Raw genomic sequence first — 26,104 nt, 5'->3', positions numbered from 1 at the left:
AGGTAAAAAGGTATGTAACGCTTAAACCAAAAATGAACAAAAGGCAAGTCCCGCTAGGAAAAGGCACTGAAGCATAGGGATGGCTATGTAAAACAAAAGTAAAACTGAACTGGCTACAAAGTCAACAAAAACAGAATGCTGGACGACAGCAAAAACTTACAGCGTGTGGAGCAAAGACGGCGTCCACAAAGCACATCCGTACATGACATGACAATGAACAATGTCCCCACAAAGAAGGATAGCGTATGCACAACTTCAGTAGTCTTGATTGCGAAAACAAAGCAGGTGCGGGCAATAGCACTCAAAGGAAGGCGTGAAGCTGCTACAGGAGAACACCAACAAAACAGGAAGGGTCACCAAAATAACAGCGCAAGACATGAACTAAAGCACTACACACAGGAAAAAACAACAAACTCAAAATAAGGCACGACAACCTGGTGGGGTTTCATTTTTAACCTTTTCTGCTGGTGGTGTGCCTCCGTATTTTTTTTATGAAAAAAATGTGCCTTGGCTCAAAAAAGTTTGAAAAACACTGCTCTAGATGTTATTCTACATGGCAAAACAGGTGAAAACTTGGAAACTACAACTTATTTGTGTGTGCCTGGGTCAAGGAAATTGGTATCAAGAATCTCCCGGATAAATATGCATTGTTTTTGCTCGGGTAAGGTTGCATTTGATTATTTAAATCTGCGTCTTGTGAAGCTGCGTCCATGTACACCAGGGGTGTCCAAACTTTTTCCACTGAGGGCCGCACACGGCAAAATTAAAGCATGCGGGGGCCATTTTGATATTTTTCATTTTCAAACCATAACAAAATATATGGGTTTTGTTTGTTTTTTACCTTTAGGGCTCCCGGGGACCATAAAGGGTCTAAGTCATTAAAATGTTAAAAACAAGTCAAATTATTATTTATTTATTATTTAACACTTACAGTAAATCTCTACAGTTTATCAACTTCAGGTTGATATAAAGTTTAAAAAAACAAAAAGGTTTTATGCCTTTTCTGTCAAAGACAACTCAGTTTTTTATAATAAAACTGAAATATGCAGTATTTCCCCCACTGCCCAAAACATTCAGAAAGCAATGTTTGATGTGAAGTAATTAGAGCCTTAAAAAGATCAATAATGCAGGACACCATTGATTTTATATCATTATTATTTTTGAGTAATCACAGTGAAAAGATAAATAAAATCCCATTTAATAAATTTGTGATCCAAAAGGTGCCCCACTCAGAAAGTGATACATTTTTATTAGTTTTTTTTTTAACTTTCAACACTTAAGTTACAAACTCAACTTCAGATATATCTGTTGATTTTACGTTTGAACTATTATTTTGTTTGTTTTATGCTCTTTTGTCAAATAAAATGTTGATGTTTTTGTATGGCAACCACACAATATATGTAATATTTCCCACATAAAACATTTTAAAGTGAAATATTTGAAATAATTGGAGCCTTGAATAGGTCAATAATTCATTATAACATTGATTTTTTTTTTTTTTGGAGCAATGGCAAAAAAAGAAAAAGAAAGATCGACAAAAGAAGGAAAAAAAGCCTGCATGGCAGCTTTGTGTCAACATTGCAACTTTTTCTAGTTAGATTTCACCTTATTCCACTTTTTAAAATGTTTTTTTTAATTTTTGCAATAGCATTTCCAGAATGTGTGGCGGGCCGGTAAACAATTAGCGGCCCCCGGGCCACACTTTGGACACCCCTGATGTACACAAACTAAAACTGCGACGATATCGCACCCGACAGCTGACACCCGTGACTGCATATCCATTTATCCAACTTACAATTACTGAATCATCACCACATTTGATTGTTTTTGTCCTGCTGTCATATGTAAACTGACACATTTGTGTACAAAATAAACAAGAGGGCGATGTAGAAGTACCTTTCCTGACAAAGTATCATTGACCCTGACTTTCTGGTTTATTAAAAATGTAAATACAAACAATATCAAGATGGTACTTCAAAAAGGAAATACTAAACAAGTATAGTATATTAAAAATATATCAAACAAACATTTTACGAAGTGATCACTGCAAACTCGACTCTGCTTCCTCGAGTGCGTGCCAGGTTGTCTTTCCTAAATCTTGCGGTCTTCCACCCTTCTTCATTACCTCTCGAGGAACTCTGAAGAAATGTTTATCCTTTTCGCGATTTGAACGCTTCGTACAGTCTTAGGCCGTGTCTACACTAAGTCGTTTAACCCCTTAAACGAATAATTATTTAGCCTAAGCCCCGTTTCAGTCACACTAAACTATTGTTTAAGGTCCCCCTCAGACAGATTTTTACACGGGTAAGTCAGCCGTGTATTTCTTGAATCTCCGGCACTTAGCTTTGTATGGACTCATTGATCATTTACAAAGTGAGTTCAGAGAGGAAGTGACGCCAGAAAGACTGCGCCCCACACAGGAAGTGACGTCAGAAAGAACACGCCACAGCCAGCTTCATAATAAAGCTCGGAGCTATCCACTGGAAAGATGGAGGAGAGTATTCCAGACATACCCGTGTTTCTCCTTCTTCTACATGTACAGACGCTTATTGAAATCACACATGAATACCTTAAGAGAAAGCGATTGCAGCTATTTGGGATAAAACATTTCTCAGACGGCAAGAGAACTTTCGAATGTCCAGCCGGGTCAGCTGTATTTCTACTTAGCGAAAAACTTCATCCATTTGTCGAAGGAGAGACAACGAGAATGTGGGCTCCCGTGGATGTGATAAAAAAGGTAGCATGTGCTTTGTATTACCTGGCCGTCAAGGAAAACATCGAATGCATTTGGACTGGCAAAGCAGACTGTATCAGTTATTGTCCGCCATGTATGTCGCGGACTACGTCAAGGTCCAGAATATATAAAGTCACCAAAAAGGAATGGACAATGAAGGTGAAGGCAAAATAGTGAGGAGTGTCCTGATCAGATATCTAGATCCCTAGATTGATTAACGTTAAATGTTCTTTATCACATTGTTTACGTTTCTAATAAAGATGTGATTAATGTATGATGTCTCAGGTGTGATTCACTACAATAGGGCCCCACAGCACACTGGATTGCAGTTAATTGAAATACCACAACACTGGAGGTGACTGTGACGTGTGCATTTTCTGCACTAGATCGTGTGGCATTGTGTGTGGACACGGATAAGGTTAGGTGTGATTTACCCTGGATAACCTTATCCGGCTTAGTGTCAACGGGGTCTTAAGCAACGCAAGCATAGGGCATTTGTCTTCGAGTAAGGCTAAATGGCGCCTAATACCCATTGAGAACAGACACTCGCGTGACCACCACGCATAATGAGCCGAAAGTGAGCCGGAAAGTGACGTGATGTAAATCCAAGTAATAATTCCCATATGTAGTACCTGGAAATTAAAGGGTGTGAAGTCCACCACCTAGAAGAGAAAGCAAAGATTAACCACATAATTTAGAATGAATAATGGAAAGCCAACCAGCATGATGTTGCTTAGCAGTCAATGATCAGGCTGACTTACTGCAGACCGCTGCTCAACACTCTCCTCTTCAAAGTCGGGATTTACCTTTTCAACACATAACACAACATAAGATATATATGAGCAAGGGATTTATTCCCATTAATATGTCAGTTTGATGATAACATTTTATCCAAATAAATGCAATATACTTGGGACTTAAAAATATCAAAATTGCACAGTACAATACTGTCACAGTATTAGGGCCAGGTATGACATCCCAAAAAAAAAACATTGGTAAAGACTTGCCATGGTGTGTAAAATAAAGTGGAAGGAATGTTTAGGACTAACACACCTACTGTAATTAAACACGAACATATTGCCCAAATTCTAATCATATTTATTAGTACAAACTTGAATTTTTAAGTGCAAAGAATAGTGCGGAAACATACACTGTTTCAAGCAAATATAAAAAAAAAACTTACAGTTGAGTGTATTTAAAGTAACAATGTAAACATCTTGTGTTAACAAGTGTAAAACAATAATGTTCAGTTTAGTGTCTTTCAAGCAGTGTCCTCTGCAGTCGACATTTTTTTATATCACTTTGGAAAATGCTTTTTCTCTGAAAAGTTAAACAATTAAAATTTTAATAATGTAAATACCTCCAAAATTTATGTTTAGCATCGCTAACGTCCAAAATATCTTCCGGGTGATGGTTTATCAAGTGGTTTCTCATGTTTCCCGCAGTGTGCAATGTCCCCGCTCCCACCGCAGCGAGACAAAGGTAGCGCTTTAGTACGCAGACTTTATTACCTCCGCCAAATAAGTTGTTTTAGCAGGGTTTGTTTGTCTGTTATCAATGGATTTTGATGAAATGTCCATAAAAAAACAATTCCTCTTATCTACTATGGACACACTTCCCCCAGCATGTTTCCCCCTTTCCTCCCATTTTCGGCGTTCCACGTCCCCACCTTATGGAAGATGTAGTTTAATTTCAACCAGCCAATGCAAAAGCGCCAGAACAAAACAACACTTACTAAGTTTTTGTTGACAGTCACACATCATAGCATTATTGTGAGTATTTTGAAACCGCAATACCGCTACATCCTTAGGATAATATACAAAAACACACACCTCACCCACCTCTGCAGCCAAATAGCAACCAGTTGCCAAATGTTTAAACCTGAACAGGCTGTTCCAGTAACCTGCACCTCCCCGACACGGGTCATGGTGGACCACCTAGCGAGGGGCAAAAGCAAATTGATGAGCTTAATCCCGTTTAAACAACATGTTTGACAGTTTGTATAAAACAGGGGTGTCCAAACTTTTTCCACTGAGGGCCGTACACGGAAAAATTTAAGCATGCGGGGGCCATTTGGATATTTTTCATTTTCAAACCTTAACAAAATATATGGATTTTTTTTTAACCTTTAGGGCTCCCGGGGACTATAAAGGGTCTCAGTCATTAAACTGTTAAAAATAAGTCAAATTATTATTATTTTTTATTTAACGCTTACAGTAAATCTCTATATCAACTTGAGGTTGATATAAAGTTAAAAAAAAAAAGGCTTTCTGTCAAAGACAACTTTGTTTTTTATAGTAAAACTGAAATATGCAGTATTTAGTAATTATAGCCTTAAAAGATCAATAATGCAGGACACCATTGATTTTAATTCTTTGATATTTTTGAGTAATCACAGTGAAAAGTTAAATAAAATCCTACTAAATATATTTGGGATCCAAAAGGAGCCCCACTCATAAAGTGATACATTTTTATTAGTTTTTTTTTTACTTTTAACACTTAAATTACGAGATCAACTTCAGATATATCTGTCGATTTTACGTTTGAACTATTATTTTGTTTGTTTTATGCTCTTTTGTCGAATAAAACTTTGATGTTTTTATATGGCAACCACACAATATATGCAATATTTTTTCCACATAAAACATTTTAAAGTGATATTTTTTAACTAATAATTCATTGTAACATAGATTTTTAGTCTTTTTTTTTTTTTAGCAATGCCAAAAAAAAGAAAAATAAACAAAGACAAAAGAAAAAAAACAGCCTGCATGGCAGCTTTGTGTCAACATTGCAACTTTTTCCTGTTAGATTTCACCTTATTCCACTTTTTTAAAATGTTTTTTTTAATTTTTGCAATATTATCAATTTTGCAATTTTTGCACAATGTGTGGCGGGCCGGTAAACAATTAGCTGCGGGCCGCACTTTGGACACCCCTGGTATAAAACCACACTAACCTCCACTTCCCAGAGTGCCTTGCTGCTGGTGGCAGACGTGGCGGACTGGCGCCCTGTTGTTCTGAGGAACACATATTGCTTCTTCCTGTGGTCATCACAAGTGAGAAACTTCTCCTGCTCGGCATGAAACAACCGGACAACATCTCCCTGCAATTGCAAACACACGCAGAAGCGTACACACAACAAACACACACAATGAAAATATCCAAGGATGTTTTAGAAGGAGGGTGCTGTAACAAATTTCCCATAAAGTAATAGGAATATACCGACCCCTTTGAGGATGGTTTCCTTGTTGTCGCTCCATTTCATGAACAGCACAACTTTCCAACTTGTGTTGCAATTCACAGAATTTACCTAAGTCGAAGATGTAAAATGCATTATACAAATGTATGATATTGCAGAATTACACATATTTATTGGTCATTTTGGAGGCTGTAATTAGCTGCTGTTTTTGGATTATATTGAAACTTTTCACATTAAGCAGAGGGTCAAACTGGTTTTCATAGAGGGATATATTGCAGTTATGATTCAGCTCATGATATTTGTATATGATGCATTTAATTATTGTATATAATTTTTCTGTAGATTCTGTAGATAGCTAAAATGTAAGGTGTTTTTACAGCATATTACAGTACTGTAAATTAAAGTTTTTTTCTACGTTCTACTACTTTAAATGGATAAATGGTAACCGTTTTTTATGGTGTAAAAAGGGCACATCAGTGATACTGTTTTTCCATTTACAGTACTATGCTATAAAAAACACCTTAAATGTTATGGTAAAAAATCAGGGAGCTTGGTCGCCACAATTTTACTGAAAAACTATCGTCGTATTTACGGTCTACACTTTGATGGATAACTTGCTTTGAAATTAGAAGTTAAGCAAATATTTAAAAATGTATGTTTAACAAAAGAAAATTGGACTATATGATAATATAATATTTGTTGCATTATTAGATCATATTGAACTTTAAACGATATGCAATTGCATCCAGTGCACGTTTTTTTTTTTTTTTACTTTATTGACAAATATTTTCAGGCTTAAAATTACGTCGAAGGCCAGATTGAATTTGACACCTGTGACATAGTGTATTTGTATGGATTGGACAATCTAATCGATACTGTAAATAGTTGTGCAATAGTACCTCATTGCATCCTGGGTTGTCAACCAGCTGGTGACTGCTGGCATGCAAAGGCTGCCCTGCATTTACGGGGTTAAGGACAACTTTATCTCCAATCACCACCTGTGGGAACATTGCAGAAACCAAGGTAACTCACTACTGTATGTATGAAAAAGCATTTGTGAAAAAAGTATACAACATATGATACACAATTACACCACTTTGTGTGCTTTTGTAGCAGTAGGAAAATCAGCACCCCATTTTATTTTGATTCATGTTAATCATTATTATGTGTTCCCAATGCCTATATTGTCCTAATAGATTTAAAAAGCATTTAAATACGCTGCCTGTTTTATTTTAGAGCAAATTAAGATTGGATCTCACAACATCACCTGCGGCAGTTGCAAAAGATTGGCACTGACTTGTTTTTTTGTTTTTTTTTTACTCTCGCAGCATTTACTTTACATTTCGGCATAAATAGTAATTTCTTAATTCCTGAGATACTTGATCCACCTCAGAACAGCATTACTTTTTGTCCTTCTTTCTTTTGGTCCTTTGTGTAAAAAATGTTTCACATAAATAAAAAGAAGTTTGGAAAAATGTTTGTATTAGAAATAGATTTTTGCTCAAGGTCCTTATTTAGCCTGGGGTGGCCCTATGCATATATACACAACATTTTTTTTTAATCTTAACTCTTGTACGATGTTTCACAATGGTGCTAAAAGAGCCATATTGCCAATTGTTGCCCAATCTAACCATGGGTCAAAAGCAAATGGAAGTTTTGTGTTATGAATTAAATATCCATATTACCATACTATCCATGTTAAAAATGCAGTATACGTCGCAGATGAGCAATTTGCATACAGATACATAATTATTTCTGTCAGCTTCCCTCTGTGATTGGAAATTCAAGCATCATTGGTATAAACTATAAAGTGCAAACTGCAGTATAAATGGTTGGTCCTAATACTCTAACTGGAAATTAGTCCCACACCGCACTCTACCCACACTGTCTCCCAGTGATCGCAATTTGTAGAAAGGCTGGATGTAGAACCAGGATCCCTCATTTCCTGCCGAGTCCAGAGTCACCCTCATGGCATTCTTCTCCAGCAGTGCAGGTAGACGCTTGTTCACCGTTAGGTACTTATTGCTTTTCAAATGCAGCAACTTTTGGGACAAAAAAAACATTACATTGGTACAGGTCAACTAGTTACCAAAAATGGCACAAAGTAGCCACTGAAAACATGAAGACTGGTTGGACCATAAAAGGAAATGTGTACTAGACTGCTGCATTAAGACCCAAGGAAGTACTTCACTGAAAGTAAGCATCTCCGTAAGTACATAGTGTCTATTTATGCTCTTAATGTGCAAGTATCTTTTATTGGAAGATGCTTCCCAAGACCTTTTCTACAGAATATATTTTCTTCTAATTATGTTTTTACAATAAGCCTGATGACACATTTTACAAGTTATTGTATCATCAGACTAGATTGTGTGAGTTAATTTCTCCCAAAACAACAACACTTTTAGCATTACATAATTAATACTTCTGCAAGAGGGCTAAAGTCCATATCATTAGCAGTACAGTGTTTGACCATGCTCAGTACTGTTGGACCTTATCATGCAGGTTGTTGAACACACCTGAATGACATTGCCATATTGGATGACTGAGCCGAGCAACTTGCGGTTCTCAGACTCGTTCTGCTTCTTCTCCAAGTCAGCAGCATGCTGCAACAAAAGGCAAGAATTAGGAAGTCGCTCCTGGAAATGCTTCTTTGGTCAGGAGAGCCAACACAGTAGCTGTACCAAAAATGATGCCTCTATTAGTGATGACTACTAATGTACTTATCTCAGAATGCATGTAGAAAATCCATAAAGATTACACTATTGCAATTATCCACAGAGGGAGGAGTAGAACACTCACTGTTGAGATATACATACATAAATACACTAAACACAGTGATTTACATACTGCAATGTATTCCTAAAATGTTGTTGAAAAACCCATCAATTATAAGTTGTGGTGTGCCACAGAGCTCCACTCTGGGTATTTATTTATTTATTTATTTATTTATTTTTTAAATGTATTGGATATGCTGTTCTTGAATTCTATATTTAGAGAGCAGAACGTTTCATATAATTGTTTATCAGAAGTTTTCCAAGCAAATTTTCCCTAACATTTAAACAATCAATTAGAACAATCTTATTTTCGTCTTCTGCCAATAATTACTATATTATGTCGTATTTAATGTTTAGTTCCAATTAGGCAATAATATATGTATTGGCTCCTGTTATCAATCAATCAATCAAAATCTATGCATATAGCCTTCAAAGACAAATGTCTGAAAGGGCTTCACCAACTAACACAAACTCCCCTGATCTGAACCCACATTCGGGCAAGAAAAAACTCTTAAAACCCCGGCTGGGGAAAAAGAATAAACCTTGAAAAGGGACTGCAGATGTAAGGACCTACCTTTCAGGGTGATCGGCTGCAACGGATGTCGATTGGATATAATTATTGAATTGTTAAAGGCCTACTGAAATGAATTTTTTTTATTTAAACGGGAATAGCAGATCCATTCTATGTATCATACTTGATCATTTCGCGATATTGCCATATTTTTGCTGAAAGGATTTAGTATAGAACAACGACGATAAAGTTCGCAACTTTTGGTCGCTGATAAAAAAAAACCTTGCCTATACCGGAAGTAGCGTGACGTCACAGGAGGAAGGATTCCTCACAATTCCCCGTTGTTTACAATGGAGCGAGAGAAATTCGGACCGAGAAAGCGAAGATTACCCCATTAATTTGAGCGAGGATGAAAGATTCGTGGATGAGGAACGTTAGAGTGAAGGACTAGAGAGGCAGTGCAGGGTGTATCTTTTTTCGCTCTGACCGTAACTTAGGTACAAGGTCTCATTGGATTCCACACACTCTCCTTTTTCTATTGTGCATCACTGATTTGTATTTTAAACCACCTCGGATACTATATCCTCTTGAAAATGAGAGTCGAGAACGTGAAATGGACATTCACAGTGACTTTTATCTCCACGACAATACATCGGCGAAGCTCTTTAGCTACTGAGCTAACGTGATAGCATCTGGCTCAAATGCAGACAGAAACAAAATAAATAAATCCCTGACTGGAAGGATAGACAGAAGATCAACAATACTATTAAACCATGGACATGTAACTACACGGTTAATAAACCTCAGCCTGGCAAAGCTTAACAATGCTGTTGCTAACGACGCTGAAGCTAACTTAGCAACTTAGCAACCGGACCTCACAGAGCTATGATAAAAACATTAGCGCTCCACCTACGCCAGCCAGCCCTCATCTGCTCATCAACACCCATGCTCACCTGCGTTCCAGCGATCGACGGCGCGACGAAGGACTTCACCCGATCACAGATGCGGTTGGCGGCTAGCATCGGCTAGCGCGTCTGCTATCCAAGTAAGTCCTCTTTGTTGTGTTGCTACAGCCAGCCGCTAATACGCCGATCCCACCTACAACTTTCTTCTTTGCAATCTCCATTGTTCATTAAACAAATTGCAAAAGATTCACCAACACAGATGTCCAGAATACTGTGGAATTGTTCGATGAAAACAGAGCAGTTTGTATGGTGACACATTGGGTACGAATACTTCCGTTGCCGTCGTGACGTCACACACATACGTCATCATACATAGACGTTTCCAACCGGAAGTCTAGCGGGAAATTTAAAATTGCACTTTATAAGTTAACCCGGCCGTATTGGCATGTGTTGCAATGTTAAGATTTCATTATTGATGTATAAACTATCAGACTGCGTGGTTGGTAGTAGTGGGTTTCAGTAGGCCTTTAAATGAATACATAATGTGGGAGTACATTCCATCGGGAAGCCAACCTACAAGGTTATGTTAATTATCTTCATTATTTTACTGTAAAGCTAACTTTATTTCCTATTTTTTGTATTTATCAACTATAATCTTTTGGTTATTTATGCTCTAACCGTAACTGGTTGATTCTATACATCACTTTGGTCAACTAAAGTTGTGCTATTCAAAAAAGGAAAGCAAGTAGGTTAAACAAATTATTGTAAAAACTACAGTTTTAGACATAGCCCATCTCTTGTATTGGATCTCATTTGATTGTGCATTGTATCTAATCTATAGTGTAGTTTTACATATCCCATGCATGTCCACAACAACTGGATGCTACTAACAACCCAACCAAGTATTGTCCTTGTGGCGGCTGTATGGTGATGAAGACCTTACATGGAGTTTGGTGAGGAGGACAGTGTCAGTAGTGCTGTTGCCTCCAGGTTTTGCCGCTTTCCAGAACTGTTTTTGTGCAGAGTATCTGTTCATGGGACACAGCTTGAAAAGGCAGTCTAGGGAGAAAGGACAAAAAAGCTAACTTGATCCCATTTGAAGGTATTTTAGTTGCCCACTGACACAAAGCAAACCACTCCTTGACTAACATTATTTTACTTTTGATTAGAAGTTGTGTGGAACTGTTCAACACCAGTACAGTATAAAATACATGTTGATGAACATGAAACGCTTGTTCTATGAACTAACACAATTCTATAGCTAATGTATAGACAGAGCTTGAAAGGTGTTAATATTTTGCCATTATTTAAAGCAATAACAACCAAACAAAGAGGTAAGGGCACCAGAATAGACACAAAGGCTATTGTATAATGCATCGATCTTCCTCTGCATAAAGCCACACACTGGGGTGATTTTTAACAGTCCAATATTATAAAAGAAAAGAGTCTAAAAGAATAACAACATGGTTGCCTCCTTGGCAGCAAACTGTACTGTAAGAATCTCTGTCATGAACAGTCCAACGACAGGGTAAATTACAAGCCGAAAGGTTGCAGTTTATCTGATCATCATTTGCTATGAACAACACCAATGTATCACTCAATATTCTCAATCGGAATGGATAATGAACATTGTGTCTGGTTGGAACAGAGTGGAACACTCACTTTACAAAAATTAATTCTTACATGTTGTGAGATGCAAAATATAAGCCGATGCAAAGAACCTGATGAGCTATAATCGTAATTAAGGTAATATTCTAGAAAATATATGAAGATCTCTCTTGTGTCCACTGTGAGGCAGAAATTCAACAGAATGAGACCATAAAGACCACGTCCAACAAATAAAACGCTGTTAATTTTCTATTGTTGATTTTCTTATACGTTCTTCCCCACATTAATTTACTTTTGATTTCCTCAAATCCACTGGTTCAAAAACGGGCTTGCAGACAGTGTATTTGCTTCACTTGTTCCCACATTTTGTTATGTTATCAGCCTTATTCCAAAATGGAATTAATTCATTTTTTCCCTGAGAATTATACACACACAATACCTCATAATGACAATGTAAAAACGTTGTTTGAGCTTTTTGAACTGTATTAAAAAATAAAACATGAAGAAATCACATGTACTTAAGTATTCACAGCCATTTTCAGATCTCTCCAGAGATGTTCAATCGGATTAAAGTCTGGGCTATGGCTGGGCCACTTAAGGACATTTACTGAGCTGTCCTGAAGCCATTCCTTTGATATATTGGCTGTGTGTGTGTGAGGGTTGTTGTCATGCTGAAAGATGAACCGTCACCCCAGTCTGAGTTCAAGAGCGCTCTGGAGCAGGTTTTCATCCAGGATGTCTCAGTACATTGCTGCATTCATCTTTCCCTCTATCCTGACAGGTCTCCCAGTTCTCCACAGCATGATGCTGCCAACACCATGCTTCTCTGTGGGGATGGTATTGGCCTGGTGATGAGCTGTGCCTGGTTTCCTCCAAACAAGATGCCTGGCATTGACACCAAAGAGTTCCAAATTTTTCACATTAGACCAGAACATTTTGTTTCTCCTGGTCTAAGAGTAATTCAGGTGTATTTTGGCAAGCTTTTACGAAGGAGTGCCGTCTGGTGACTATACCCTACAGGCCTGATTGGTGGATTGCTGCAGAGATGTTGTCCTTCTGGAAGTTTTTCTCTTTCCACAGAAGAATACTGTAGCTCTGACAGAGTGACCATCGGGTTCTTCTCCCCCAATCGCTCAGTTTAGACGGCGGCCATCTCTAGGAAGAGTCCTGGTGGTTCGAAACGTCTTCCATTTCTGTGGTCATTGGGACCTTCAAGGCAGCAGATATTTTTCTTTACCTTTCTCCAGATTTGTGCCTCGAGACAATCCTGTCTCAGAGGTCTACAGACAATTCCTTCGACTTTATGCTTGGTTTGTGCTCTCCCATCCACTGTCAAGTGTGGGACCAAACATATAGACCAGACCTGGGCATTGTACGGCCCGCGGGCCGCATCCGGCCCTTTGCGCATCCCTGTCCGGCCCGCGTGAGGCCAATCATAAATTACAAAATAAATTTTAAAAAGTATCTATGTCGAGTGTGCAATGCAACGGTGCTGCTTTTGTTTTGAAAAGCGTTATTTGTATTACTTCCGTGTGGACGTATGCGCGTGTGCGATTGTGAGTGAATTGAACGGCGCAATTACAAATTACAAAATAAAGTTTAAAAAACATCTATGTCGTGCGCGCAATACAACTGTGCTGCTTTTATTTTGAAATGTGTTATTTATACCGTATGTCCGGAGGGAACCTGTGAGTGAAGGTGCATAGAGACAAGTGATGAGACGCTAAAAAAAGAAAAGTTGATGAGGAATGGCGTGTTTCCAAAAAGACATGGACTGCCAAGTATTTCTTTACATAAATTAATGGTAAAGCCGTGTGCTATATGTGTGGTACACACATTACGATTAAATATCATTTTAATCGCCACTACACGAAGAAACACGAGGGAAAATACCGGAATGTGTCTGATGAAGAGCGCGCAAGGGAGGCTGATGCGTTGATGGTAAAACTGCAAACCCAACAAGGACTTTGTGCCATATTTCACACCCCCAGAGATGCAGCCGTCAGGACAAGTTTCGTCATTTCTCACAAAAGCGCCAGAAAAAGTAAGGCGTTTTCTGACGGAGAGTTTATTAAGGAGTGCTTATTGGACTTTGTTGCGCTGATAATGCCCGGAGACATTGACTGTTTTTCGCTAACTTTGGATGAGAGCTCTGATGCAGTCAATTAAAGAGACAACCACAGGTAATGACTTGTTCACAGAGGTAAATGCGTGTTGGGAAAAGCTGGCAGGTGTGACAATCCAATCCACTTTATTTATATAGCACATTTAAACAACAAAATGTTTCCAAAGTGCTGCACAACAATATTACAAACAATATTCAAATATTATCCTTAGCTCCACCAATGACTGAATAAAAAGAAAAAACAATTACATATAAAACCAATATAAAAAACAATATAAAATAAATATGATTAAAAACTATTTTTAACAACAGATGGTTGTCCAAATCTGATGGGGAAAAATGTTGGATAATGCAGGATAAAGTGACCATCAAAAGCAATCTGCTTTTGTATAAAGTTAAGTTAGGTTAAATTAAATTATTATTATTATTATTATCATCATTATTATTTATCTTACGGTATATCAAAAATAATATTGAGCAAAATTTAATTGAAATATTGTCGTGTGGCCCTCCAGCAGTGCTCGGGTTGCTTATGCGGCCCCCGGTGAAAATTAATTGCCCACCCCTGATATAGACAGTTGCACGCCTTTCCAAATAATGTTCAAGGCTGTGAATACTTATGTACATGTGATTTCTTAGTTATTTAAAAACAAAAATACATTTATAAAAAAAATAAATAAAATAAAATATAAAATAAAATAAAAATAAATAAATAAATAAATTAAAAACAATTATATATATATCCATCCATCCATTTTCTACCGCTTATTCCCTTCGGGGTCGCGGGGGGCGCTGGAGCCTATCTCAGCTACAATCGGGCAGAAGGCGGGGTACACCCTGGACAAGCCGCCACCTCATCGCAGGGCCAACACAGATAGACAGACAACATTCACACTCACATTCACACACTAGGGCCAATTTAGTGTTGCCAATCAACCTATCCCCAGGTGCATGTCTTTGGAGGTGGGAGGAAGCCGGAGTACCCGGAGGGAACCCACGCAGTCACGGGGAGAACATGCAAACTCCACACAGAAAGATCCCGAGGCCGGGATTTAACTCACGACTACTCAGGACCTTCGTATTGTGAGGCAGACGCACTAACCCCTCTCCCACCGTGCTGCCTATTATATATATATATATATATATATATATATATATATATATATATATATATATATATATATATATATATATATATATATATATATATATATATATATATATATATATATATATATATATATATATATATATATATAAAACTTTTACATTGTCATTATGGGGTATTGTGTGTAGAATTTTGAGAACAACAATGAATGTATTCCATTTTCGAATAAGGCTGTAACATAAAATGTGAAAAAGCAAAGTGCTGTGAATACTTTCCAAATGCACTGTTTATTCTAGGCATAATTACTGTAGACCTAAATATTTAAGGAAGTAGTCTTTATGGTTCGAAAATTTCCTTTATCTTAATAGTCACGTTAGTAGTTGTTCTTTGCCAGCATTGAAGGAGTCAAAGTAAGGCTTTAAAACCTCTATACACTGAACCAAATGTCAAGCCATATGGAAATTCTTCAAATTCCCCCAAACAGCTGGACAGCTGACACACACATCAAAGTTGGTTATAGCAATGCCATGGTACTGTAAGTCAGTGGAGCATAGAGTTATTGCATAAACCCTCTGCAGTGACACATGCCAGGCAAGAGCAGTCAGTGGGACACAGCAGACATTTGCCAAGGAAAAACAATGCCTACTACTGGTATAACAAACAAAGTGTTAGCTTAGTGGCTGGTGTACCAATGTAAAGTGCCTGTGGGTAATTATGTAGGAAACAGCATAATAGAACCCAGAATACTGATACAGAATGTATACTTTAGTATGTAAATTTGCTCTAGTTGCTTTATGCAAAGATTAGACAAACATGGTGGATATGCACTGGCAATGCCATATTTTTCGCAAACATATATATTCCAACATACTCTTAAATGGGTTAGGGCTCAAATATTAATTAGTAAAGTGCCTATCTTTGTCAATGCTGAACAATAATAAGCATTTCATAAAAACAGGACTCAATTAGGAGGTGCCAAGCAGATACCTTCCCTCTGCAGTCCAGTAGGTGGTAGTGATGTACAGTACATTAGTTGTGGTTTAGTGGTTGCTTTTTTCCATGATATTTTTAAATTAGAAGAGTTTGTCTATGCGCCAGTTGGCCCAAATGCCAAATAACCTTTATCTCCATCTGCATCAAAACTGAATAGGCTCTTCACTTTCCCATTTACCACTTCTCTAAAAAATTCATGGAATTTGGTTCAATAGCTTTTGTAATTAGGCATCTGGCAAATAAGCAAACAACAATCAAAATATGGCATCACATTTTTCATAACCCTACAATATGCCCACAGTATACAGAAATCAGATTCAAACTCACATACCATACCATATCATGCACATTGTAATCTCATTGCACAATAGCAACCTCCTCTTATATTTTTTTTCACATTGACAAATAACATGCACAAACATGCCCACAAGACGTATTTTCCTGTGGACAGAGATGTTTTAAAAACCTAATTGTGTGTAGAAGTAGATCGTTTTGAATCCGGAAATAGGAGAAATTATACAATATATGTTTTTCAAATGAGTATAAATGAGCGTATAGGGTGAGAAATGGAGAATTTTTAAATCTGCGTTACACAGTTGAAAATTGAGTTAAAACACGGAAATCAATTGTAAATAAAAGCAAAATCAACTATTTTCATACAAAATTTAACTGGTGAAATAAAATAAAATAGTGTACAGAACTAAATAGTTGGGGGTCTGAACAACATGAGATCAAACATTTGCTCCTGATTACATTTTGAGAGCACCATTTTCTCATTTACGGCGTGGCGAAGTTGGGAGAGTGGCCGTGCCAGCAATCTGAGGGTTACTGGTTCAATCCCCACCTTATACCATCCTAGTCACGTCCGTTGTGTCCTTGAGCAAGACACTTCACCCTTGCTCCTGATGGGCCTGGTTAGCGCCGTGCATGGCAGCTCCCGCCATCAGTGTGTGAATGTGTGAATGTGTGTGTGTGAATGGGTGAATGTGGAAATAGTGTCAAAGTGCTTTGAGTTCCTTAAAAAGGTAGAAAAGCGCTATACAAGTACAACCCATTTACCATTTTATATTTTTTACCAAGGTTTGATGGCAAGTAAGGTCCTTGACATTAAAGTGGATAATGGTGTGCTAATGTAATACACCCAAAATCAGGCTGAGCAAACATCAGACATGGGACTCACCTCTGAATTTCTTAGGTGGGTTGTTAAGGTCCCCTGTGTCAGGTTGAACCACACAGCGGTCATCAACAAGCCTGAGGAAAGAGTTCAGATCAATCAATCAATCAATCAATCAATCAAAGTTGATCTATATAGCCCTAAATCACGAGTGTCTCAAAGGGCTGGACAAGCCACAACGACATCCTCGGGTCAGATCCTACATCAGGGCAAGAAAAAACTCAACCCAATGGGATAAATTTGGGCAAACTCAACCCAATGCACAGATGAGTGGTCCCGACTTTGAACAGCTCGCGTGTCACCAGATCATAAGTAAGTATCATAAGTAAGAAACACATAATTAACTTAATTCTATTTAAAAATAATGTTTTCGAAATTCCACTTAATCTTATAAATCCATCTTGTGCAAAACAGATGATCTTAGTTCAGACCTGGGCATTCTGCGGCCCGCGGGCCGCATCCGGCCCTTTGTGCGTCCCTGTCCGGCCCGCGTGAGGCCAATTATAAATTACAAAATAAATTTTAAAAAGTATCTATATCGAGTGTGCAATACAACGGTGCTGCTTTTGTTTTGAAAATCATTATTTGTATTACTTCCGTGTGGACGTATGCGTGTGCGTGATTGTGAGTGAATGTGAACAGCTGCAATCATTAATTACAAAATAAAGTTGAAAAAACATCTATGTCGTGCGCGCAATACAACTGTGCTGCTTTTATTTTGAAAATTATTATTTATGGGCGTGTGTCCGTGTGTAACCTGCGAGTGAAGGTGCACATGCAGCGACAAGTGATGCACGGTTTACACCCGAGACGCTAAAAAGAGAAAATTTGATGAAGAATGGCGTTTTTCCAACAAGACATGGACTGCCATGCAACGTTCCCTCTAAGGTGCGTGCCTGCGCAATTGCGCACTGCTCAAGCGTCTGCTGCGCGCAGCAAATATATGCCGCGCACCAAATCAAATCCCATCTGAATTCTAAACAAAATAAACATATTTATTCTATGTAATTTTGCAATGCAACTTTGAGTGACAGTGACAACAAGCGGCCCCAACGGTGTTCGTCAACACCGTTCAATTGAACACCGTTCAATTATTGTAACGTCTATCGAGATGCTTCGAGGCCAGGAATTATATCGATCACTTTATTGAGCAAAACTGTTTATATTCGGCCATAACCACACCAAAAACATAAGTAAAACACTTCTATCTCGAAAAACTAGTCATTTTCTGCCGTACAAACCAGGCCAAAACCAACTTGTCACCAACACGCATAGCACTAAACCACTGGTGCGTTTATGGCCACACAAAAAGTCGGACAACTCAAACACCACACAAAGTTACACTATGACTCCTCAGTCATACGTGTGCTTATTTTACTGTCATTTATTATTAATGTTAATTTATTTATATTAGTCATGGACTGCTGTTACACACACTATGTTGAAGTATTACTATTATTATTAATTATTATTATTATTATTTATCTTACGGTATATATCAAAAATAATATTGAGCAAAATTTAATTGAAATATTGTCGATGTGGCCCTCCAGCAGTGCTCGGGTTGCTCATGCGGCCCCCGGTAAAAATTAATTGCCCACCCCTGTCTTAGTTGCATCTCCCTGTTTAAACATTGCTGTGTTTCTTTCTTTTTGTTACCCATAAAACAATGGCCTCCTATTGTTAATCTCTAAACTTCCATTCCCTCATGTGCTTTAGTGTTAAAAGCAAGCTTCTCCTTCAATGGATGCCGTCTTTTCAAATTCAAAGTGTGATCTTTTTCACTGATTTCAATGACATTTACAAGTGTTAAAACAACTCCACGTTCCATTAATTTCACACAGCCAAAAAATGCATCATTGCAAAGTCCGCCTCTTTAGTTTAATGAATCACATGGGATACACTTAATACACAATTTACGCACTTGGGTCTCCTTTAAGCAGGGCGGGAAGTGATCTCAGTCTGGATGGGAAAATACGAAAGAGGAACGTGCTCAACTCCAAGCGTAGAAAAACACTTAAGCGCAAACAGGGTCCTTTGTGGATAACACAGTTTCAAGTACAGACCTCTGTGGAACTCCACAATGAATGTTCTTGTGAACACTACATCAATAGCCGGAATTTAAATTTAAGGGGAACTGCACTTTTTGGGGAATTTTGCCTATCATTCACAATCATTATGTAAGACAAAAAGACAGATGTATTTTTTTCCAATACATTCTAACTAATGAATAAACGTAAATAAAAGTCTGCTTACAATGGAGTCTATTGAAGGTTCTCTATTCCGCCCATAAATCCCTCCAAATAACCATCCAAAAAGCGCCAACAATACTCTATTTACATTTCATGACTTGAATACTAACCAAATAGTAGTGATATTGTTATTATAAGTGCTAACACAGACAAACTATAGCGGCGCCGTGAACACAGAGAGCTAACTAGCTTATGTGGCTATGTTGACATCATCGGCTGGTGAGCTGCTTCCTTGCCTCTGTGCTCGTAAGAGTTTGTTCTAGATCATAAATAATGCCTCTCATCTTGATAGTAGAATAATAAGGACATAATCCAACAAGTTGGTCAACTTTGGCTTCCAACTTAAGCCCGGCAATGGCGAGAAAGACACAAAGACGCTTAGCTCCACCCCCCTTTTTTCTTTGTGAGCATTATATGTCATTCTTTATCTAAACAGGAATATATCCACAACCCATTAGTCAGCATCCCACTGACAGCAGACATTGCACAGTAAGTGATGTTTTATTAGGTTTGTTGGCTCTCTTGAAGTCTGCAGTGAGTAGTAGTTAGTGACGTTGTCGAAGAAAAAAGCGAACTTTGTAATGAGTTTTTGAAATGAATTCACTGCCGTATGATTAAAATGAGCAAAATACGTAAACAATACATGTTATTTTAAATGTGCCTGTTACTGCATTACATATAAATGTGTGTAAATAAAACATTGATGGAGGTGTTTGGATGGTTTTTCAAGCGCTTTATAGGCAGAATAGAGTGACTCCCATAGGCTCTATTGTAACTGAACTTTTGCTGGCATTTATTTACGAGTTAGAATGCATAAAAACAAAGAAAAAACATGTGTTCTTGTCTTTCATAAAGATTTTGAATGATAGGCAAAATAAAAATAAAAAGTGCAGTTCCCCTTTAAGTTCCATTTCAAATTGACACTCAAGCAAGGAATGAGTCGTAGAGTATTATAACCACAGTTGTTACAGTACTCATAATCCATTTCAACATTCGGCAAAAAGGTTATCGGAACAATACCACAGAAAAATAAAGATGTTAGTTTGGTTCAATTGGTTGACGGAGAATAAAGGAAAGTTAGACTTATAAATATATGAAATAATTGATCAAAAGTGTGGTTAATCCTTGTGTTAAATTCCATCCATCCATCCATTTTCTACCGCTTATCCCTTTATATATCAAATATTAAATACATAGTAAACTGTCGAATGTGATTTTAACTGTAATTATATTTATACTTATATATATATTTGCAAAGAAAATAATAAAAGAAAACCCATTTTTATACATATGTAAATGTATTCAGTTATAAACATTCATTCACTTTCTTCTTTCCTTCATGGATCTAAACTTTACCGCTGCTGCAATTTTTTTCCCCTCCATATTTTCATTGCAATATTTTCAGAATGTGTTTGTTCTATTTTTGGCCAAAGTAAAACAAACAAAAAAAAACAACAAAAAAAACCCAAACAAACAATATATATACTACCGTTCAAAAGTTTGGGGTCACCCAAACAGTTTTGTGGAATAGCCTTAATTTCTAAGAACAAGAATAGACTGTCGAGTTTCAGATGAAAGTTCTCTTTTTCTGGCCATTTTGAGTGTTTAATTGACCCCACAAATGTGATGCTCCAGAAACTCAATCTGCTCAAAGGAAGGTCAGTTTTGTAGCTTCTGTAACGAGCTAAACTGTTTTCAGATGTGTGAACATGATTGCACAAGGGTTTTCTAATCATCAATTAGCCTTCTGAGCCAATGAGCAAACACATTGTACCATTAGAATACTGGAGTGATAGTTGCTGGAAATGGGCCTCTATACACCTATGTAGATATTGCACCAAAAACCAGACATTTGCAGCTAGAATAGTCATTTACCACATTAGCAATGTATATAGCAGGGGTCACCAACGCGGTGCCCGCGGGCACCAGGTCACCCGTGAGGACCAGAGGACTTGCCCGTGGGCCTGTTCTAAAAAAAAAAAATAAAAAAAAAAATAAATAAATAAATAAAAGTTTTTTAATTTTTTTTAAATTAAATCTACATAGAAAAAACACAAGATACACTTTCAATCAGTGCATCAACCCAAACAACCTCCCCCATGCACACTCATCCACACCCACTCACACAAAAGGGGTTATTTCTTTCTGCTACCAATATTCTGGTTCCCACAACATAGACAACACATCTGCAAGGGACACAGTCCCTGAAGCACACATGATTGTATAGGCTGCTGGTCCACTAACATTTTCCTTAATTACTATTTTTTATGTAATTATTTTTATATTGTTTTACTTTCTTTTTTATCCAAGAAAATGTTTTTTATTTATTTATCTTATTTTATTTTATTTTTTTAAAAAGGGCCTTATCTTCAACAGACCAGGTTGTCAATGAAATTAGATTTGTTTAAAGGGTTTTTTAAACAAGGCCCAGTCCAGATAATGTCCAAGTCGGACTCAGCAACACACACCTTCATCCATGTACACAGAAAAAAATTAGGGAACACAACAGATTGCATATAATTTATAAACAAAATTACATTTTCAAAATAAGCATTTATGTACAGTCCAGATTATGTCCAGGTCACTCAAATTAGGGAACACAACAACAGATATCATATAATCTATAAACATAATTATACTTTCAAAATAAGCCTTTGAGGACTTCTCATCTTTTTTTTTTAATGTTTTTTGGCATCATTATCGTTTTCAACCATGTAACTTTCTAAAGTTAGAAAATACTGAATAAATGTTTTAAAGAAAGTAATACTAAGTGACTATCTGTTTTTGGCCTTAAAAAGAAACATTTTACAGAGTACTATAATTAAATTGACTAAATCATGATTGTCAATGAACTCTCCTAAAATAACAGAAACCACATTAAGCTTCATAAACAAACCAATCCTTAAACACATTTTTTCAACTTCCACCCAAAACAAAGACACAATATGACAATACCAAAACAGGCTCCTGACAACAAAATCGGCAATCATCTGACTCTGTCATATTCCATAATTTTAACATTTCCCCTGTGGGTAAGAAGTTATAAATAATTTTAATTTGAAAATAACGATTTTGCACATCGATAGTGGTTTTATAGATTAGTTTGAATATGGCATCCCATGGCAACGGGCAGTCAAAAAAGTCCTCCCATTTTCCATTTGTGTTGTATGAGGCAGCCTTCAAAGATTTCTTTATTAAATAAAAATTATATATTTTTCTATTTATTTTAGTTCCTTTTTGCCAACTAGAATTTCTTATTAGAGGTTTACAAACTAATAATTTAGTAGTTCCATAATTAATTATTTGTTTCCATCTTTTCCCAATTACTCCAGTTAGTTGATAAAATGAAAAGCTTGAGCAAGCATCACCATACATAGCTCTAAATTCATCATACTTCATAATTTTACCATTCTCATTGATAATATCATTGACAAAAATGATTCCTCTTTCAAACATATTTTTCCAAAAGAAAGGCTTTCCATCTATTACAATATTAGAGTTCATCCATATTAACTGCTGCAAAATATCGTCTTTTTTTTCTGGCACATAAAATTGAAAACACCACTATGAGTGGATTGTTTCCTTTATGAACCCCGCCATGTTTCCCAGCAGACTCTCTGGGAGGGGATCACTTGTAAAAAAGGATACAATTTCTTTTGATACAGTACATGTTTTTTGTCCAACAGGACATTTGTGTACCACTCAATGTTTAAATACATCTTTGGAACAATTGATGCTTTTAAAGACAGACACAGCTTCAAGGTTGAGAAGTTTCAGGCCCCCATATTCATACTCTTTGTACAAAACCTTTCTTTTAATCTTTTCTGGTTTGCCGTTCCAGACAAAATCGAAGACCCTCCGCTCATAAATCTTAAAAAGTTTTGTGATGGAGCTGGTAATGACAAAAACAAATAAATAAATTGAGGAATAATTAACTAGTTGGCAATAGACATTTTACCATACAAGGTTAGGGATTTCCCTTTCCATAATTGCATAATTTTGTCCAGCTTTCTTAGTCGATTATCATAATTTACTGAGCCTAGATCTTCCAGATTTTCTGGGACAACAACACCAAGTATGTTAACTGGTCCATCTGTCCACAAAACAGGCACTTTGCATTCCATTCGAAAGGACGTTCCCTTTAGATTTCCGATCCTTAACATTTTACATTTATCATAATTAAGCTTAAGGCCAGATTGCTGTGAAAATATGTCCAAAAGATTAAGAAGGTTCCGCAAACAATGAGGAAAAATCGTATCTTTGTGAATCAGCCTTTTCTGACATGAACTTCATCAAGAACAAACACAGAACACGCCTCACTGATGCACATCTGCAAGACTCACTCAGAGTTGCAGTGTCAAGTTACACACCAGAGTACAACACACTAGTTAACAGCATGCAATGCCAGGCTTCCCACTAACTGACAAAGAAACAGATAACAGATTTGGTGTCCAGTTCAAAGTGTGACATGATTTAAAAATTCGAGAGTTTACTTTTGTATTTTACATGAGTTATTATTTGTACAAACATGGTGCAAAGTAATTCATGATTTGTTAAAAAAATGTTAGTGGCTAGCTAGTTAAAATGGGATATTGTGATTTCACAAGACTGTCTTAGAAGTGATCATCTGAAAATGTTCAATTTGAAAAATGTGCACTTAGAGAAAATATAAAAATAAAGTGTTTCTATATATATTTATTGTGAGAAATCATTAAGATTATCAGTGTTTCCACAAAGATAAATATAATTAATTATTAATAATAACAGAGTTAAAGGTAAATTGAGCAAATTGGCTACTTCTGGCAATTTATTTAAGTGTGTATATAACTGGTAGCCCTTCCCATTAATCAGTACCCAAGAAGTAGCCGTTGGTTTCAAAAAGGTTGGTGACCCCTGGTATATAGTGTATTTCTTTAAAGTTAAGACTAGTTTAAAGTTATCTTCATTGAAAAGTACAGTGCTTTTCCTTCAAAAATAAGGACATTTCAATGTGACCCCAAACTTTTGAACGGTAGTGTATATATATATATATATATATATATATATATATATATATATATATATATATATATATATATATATATATATATATATATATATATATATATATATATATATATATAGAGTAAACTGAGGTAAAATAAATATGGTTGAGAATTGCCATGTACAGTACAACTTGCAACCTGTGCTGTTAACAGTTGACACTCAGAAGCATTATATTATTTTAAGATAAATCAAAATTAGACGCTCAAGCCCCTGAAAATACTCAGCAAAAGAGCAGCACAATTAAAACACAACATTAGGATGCCCCATCCCACTTAATCGTTTGTGTGTTTTTATAACACCTACAATACCATGAGCATCACAAAAGAACCTCAATAATATAAAAGGCAACACATTATCTCCATAGATCAGGGGTGTCAAACTCATTTTAGTTTAGGGGCCGCATGGAGGAAAATCTGTGCACACGCGGGCCGGACTATTAAAATCATGGCATGAAAACTAAAAAATAAAGACAACTTCAGATTGTTTTATTTGTCTTACTTTGGCCAAAAATAGAACAAACACATTCTGAAAATATTACAATAAAAATATAGAAAAAAATACCAGCAACGGTAAAGTTTAGATCCGTGAAGGAAAGAAGAAAGTGAATGAATGTTTATACCTGAATAAATTGACATTAAGGCTGCAGCTAACGATTATTTTTCTATCGATTAATCTATAGATTATTTTTTTCGATTAATCGGTTAATCTATAGATTATTTTTTCGATTCATCTATAGATTATTTTTCCTTTTACCGATTATTTTTTTTATTTAAAATGAAGATGAAAAAATAAATGTAGGCCTGTTTTTTCAAAAGGCATGGCTTTTATTTACAAAAAAAAAAGAAGTATGGCCACTCAGTCAACATTGACAACAACATGACAAAATATTCTGTAACAATGTAAACATTTAAAACTTTGAACATTTAACAAAATTAAAAGTAGCTTATTTGCTTTTTAATGTGCAAATATAAAAGTAAACATCCAGTGCAAATCTTAATATTCTGCAATAGTATAAGTATTTCAAAAGTAAAAGTATTGCTTTTTTTGCTTTAAAATGTGCAAAAATAAAGATAAACATCCAATACAAAAAAGTGCAAAACGAAATATTCTGTAACAACAGTGTAAACATTTCAACAAAAGTGAAAGTATTGCTTATTTGCTAAAATGTGCAAAAATAAAGATAAACATCCAATACAAAAAAATCTAAATATTCTGGAGCACTGTAAACATTAAGTATTGCTTTTAAAATGTGCAAAATAAACATCCAGTCCAACACAGTACACAATAACCAATTCTACTCATTCCAGTGAGTGACTAACAGTTGTAATGAAGAAAGGTTAGCATGTCTACATGCTCTGGTTCTTTTCATGTTTACAATATTCCCAGCAGCTGAAAATAGGCGCTCAGAAGGGGTCGATGTGGCTGGAACTGAGAGCTAATTACCGGTAGCCTTCACCTCAAGTCAGGACTGCGAGTGAGCTGAGCTCCAGTTTATATTCCTAGAAGGTCAACGGGCTCATAGTGATGTTACTAGTAGTTGACTGGGAGGTGTTTATTATCATTTGGGGAGAGTCCGCTGCCCGATGCTCACCTGCTAAACACCTATCTGCTCCACGCTGAAGCGCTGACTACATGCGCTCTGAATACGCACTGCTGATTGGCTGATAACGCTTTGT

The 26,104-nt window shown here is 36.6% G+C and overlaps 1 protein-coding gene across 10 annotated transcripts in view; it reads right to left on the bottom strand.

The window, feature by feature from the left end:
* Nucleotides 1-26,104, bottom strand: part of itpr1b (inositol 1,4,5-trisphosphate receptor, type 1b) — a 205,407-nt gene that overhangs the window by 157,457 nt on the left and 21,846 nt on the right. For 8 of the 10 annotated variants that reach the window (XM_062046059.1, XM_062046065.1, XM_062046067.1 and 5 more), the window contains exons 3-12: nucleotides 17,137-17,207; nucleotides 11,066-11,181; nucleotides 8,449-8,535; nucleotides 7,816-7,974; nucleotides 6,832-6,930; nucleotides 5,960-6,043; nucleotides 5,690-5,836; nucleotides 4,567-4,671; nucleotides 3,496-3,540; nucleotides 3,367-3,396 (exon numbers count right to left, since the gene is read on the bottom strand). In XM_062046059.1, the coding sequence (XP_061902043.1) occupies nucleotides 3,367-3,396; nucleotides 3,496-3,540; nucleotides 4,567-4,671; nucleotides 5,690-5,836; nucleotides 5,960-6,043; nucleotides 6,832-6,930; nucleotides 7,816-7,974; nucleotides 8,449-8,535; nucleotides 11,066-11,181; nucleotides 17,137-17,207 (943 nt within the window). The remainder of the gene's footprint in view (nucleotides 1-3,366; nucleotides 3,397-3,495; nucleotides 3,541-4,566; nucleotides 4,672-5,689; nucleotides 5,837-5,959; nucleotides 6,044-6,831; nucleotides 6,931-7,815; nucleotides 7,975-8,448; nucleotides 8,536-11,065; nucleotides 11,182-17,136; nucleotides 17,208-26,104) is intronic. The other 2 variants (XM_062046064.1, XM_062046072.1) reach the window with 1 other exon arrangement.

The sequence above is a fragment of the Entelurus aequoreus genome, linkage group LG01 (assembly GCF_033978785.1).
Source record: "Entelurus aequoreus isolate RoL-2023_Sb linkage group LG01, RoL_Eaeq_v1.1, whole genome shotgun sequence".
NCBI classification, from domain to species: domain Eukaryota; kingdom Metazoa; phylum Chordata; class Actinopteri; order Syngnathiformes; family Syngnathidae; genus Entelurus; species Entelurus aequoreus.
This window is presented reverse-complemented; position numbering and strand designations above follow the sequence as displayed.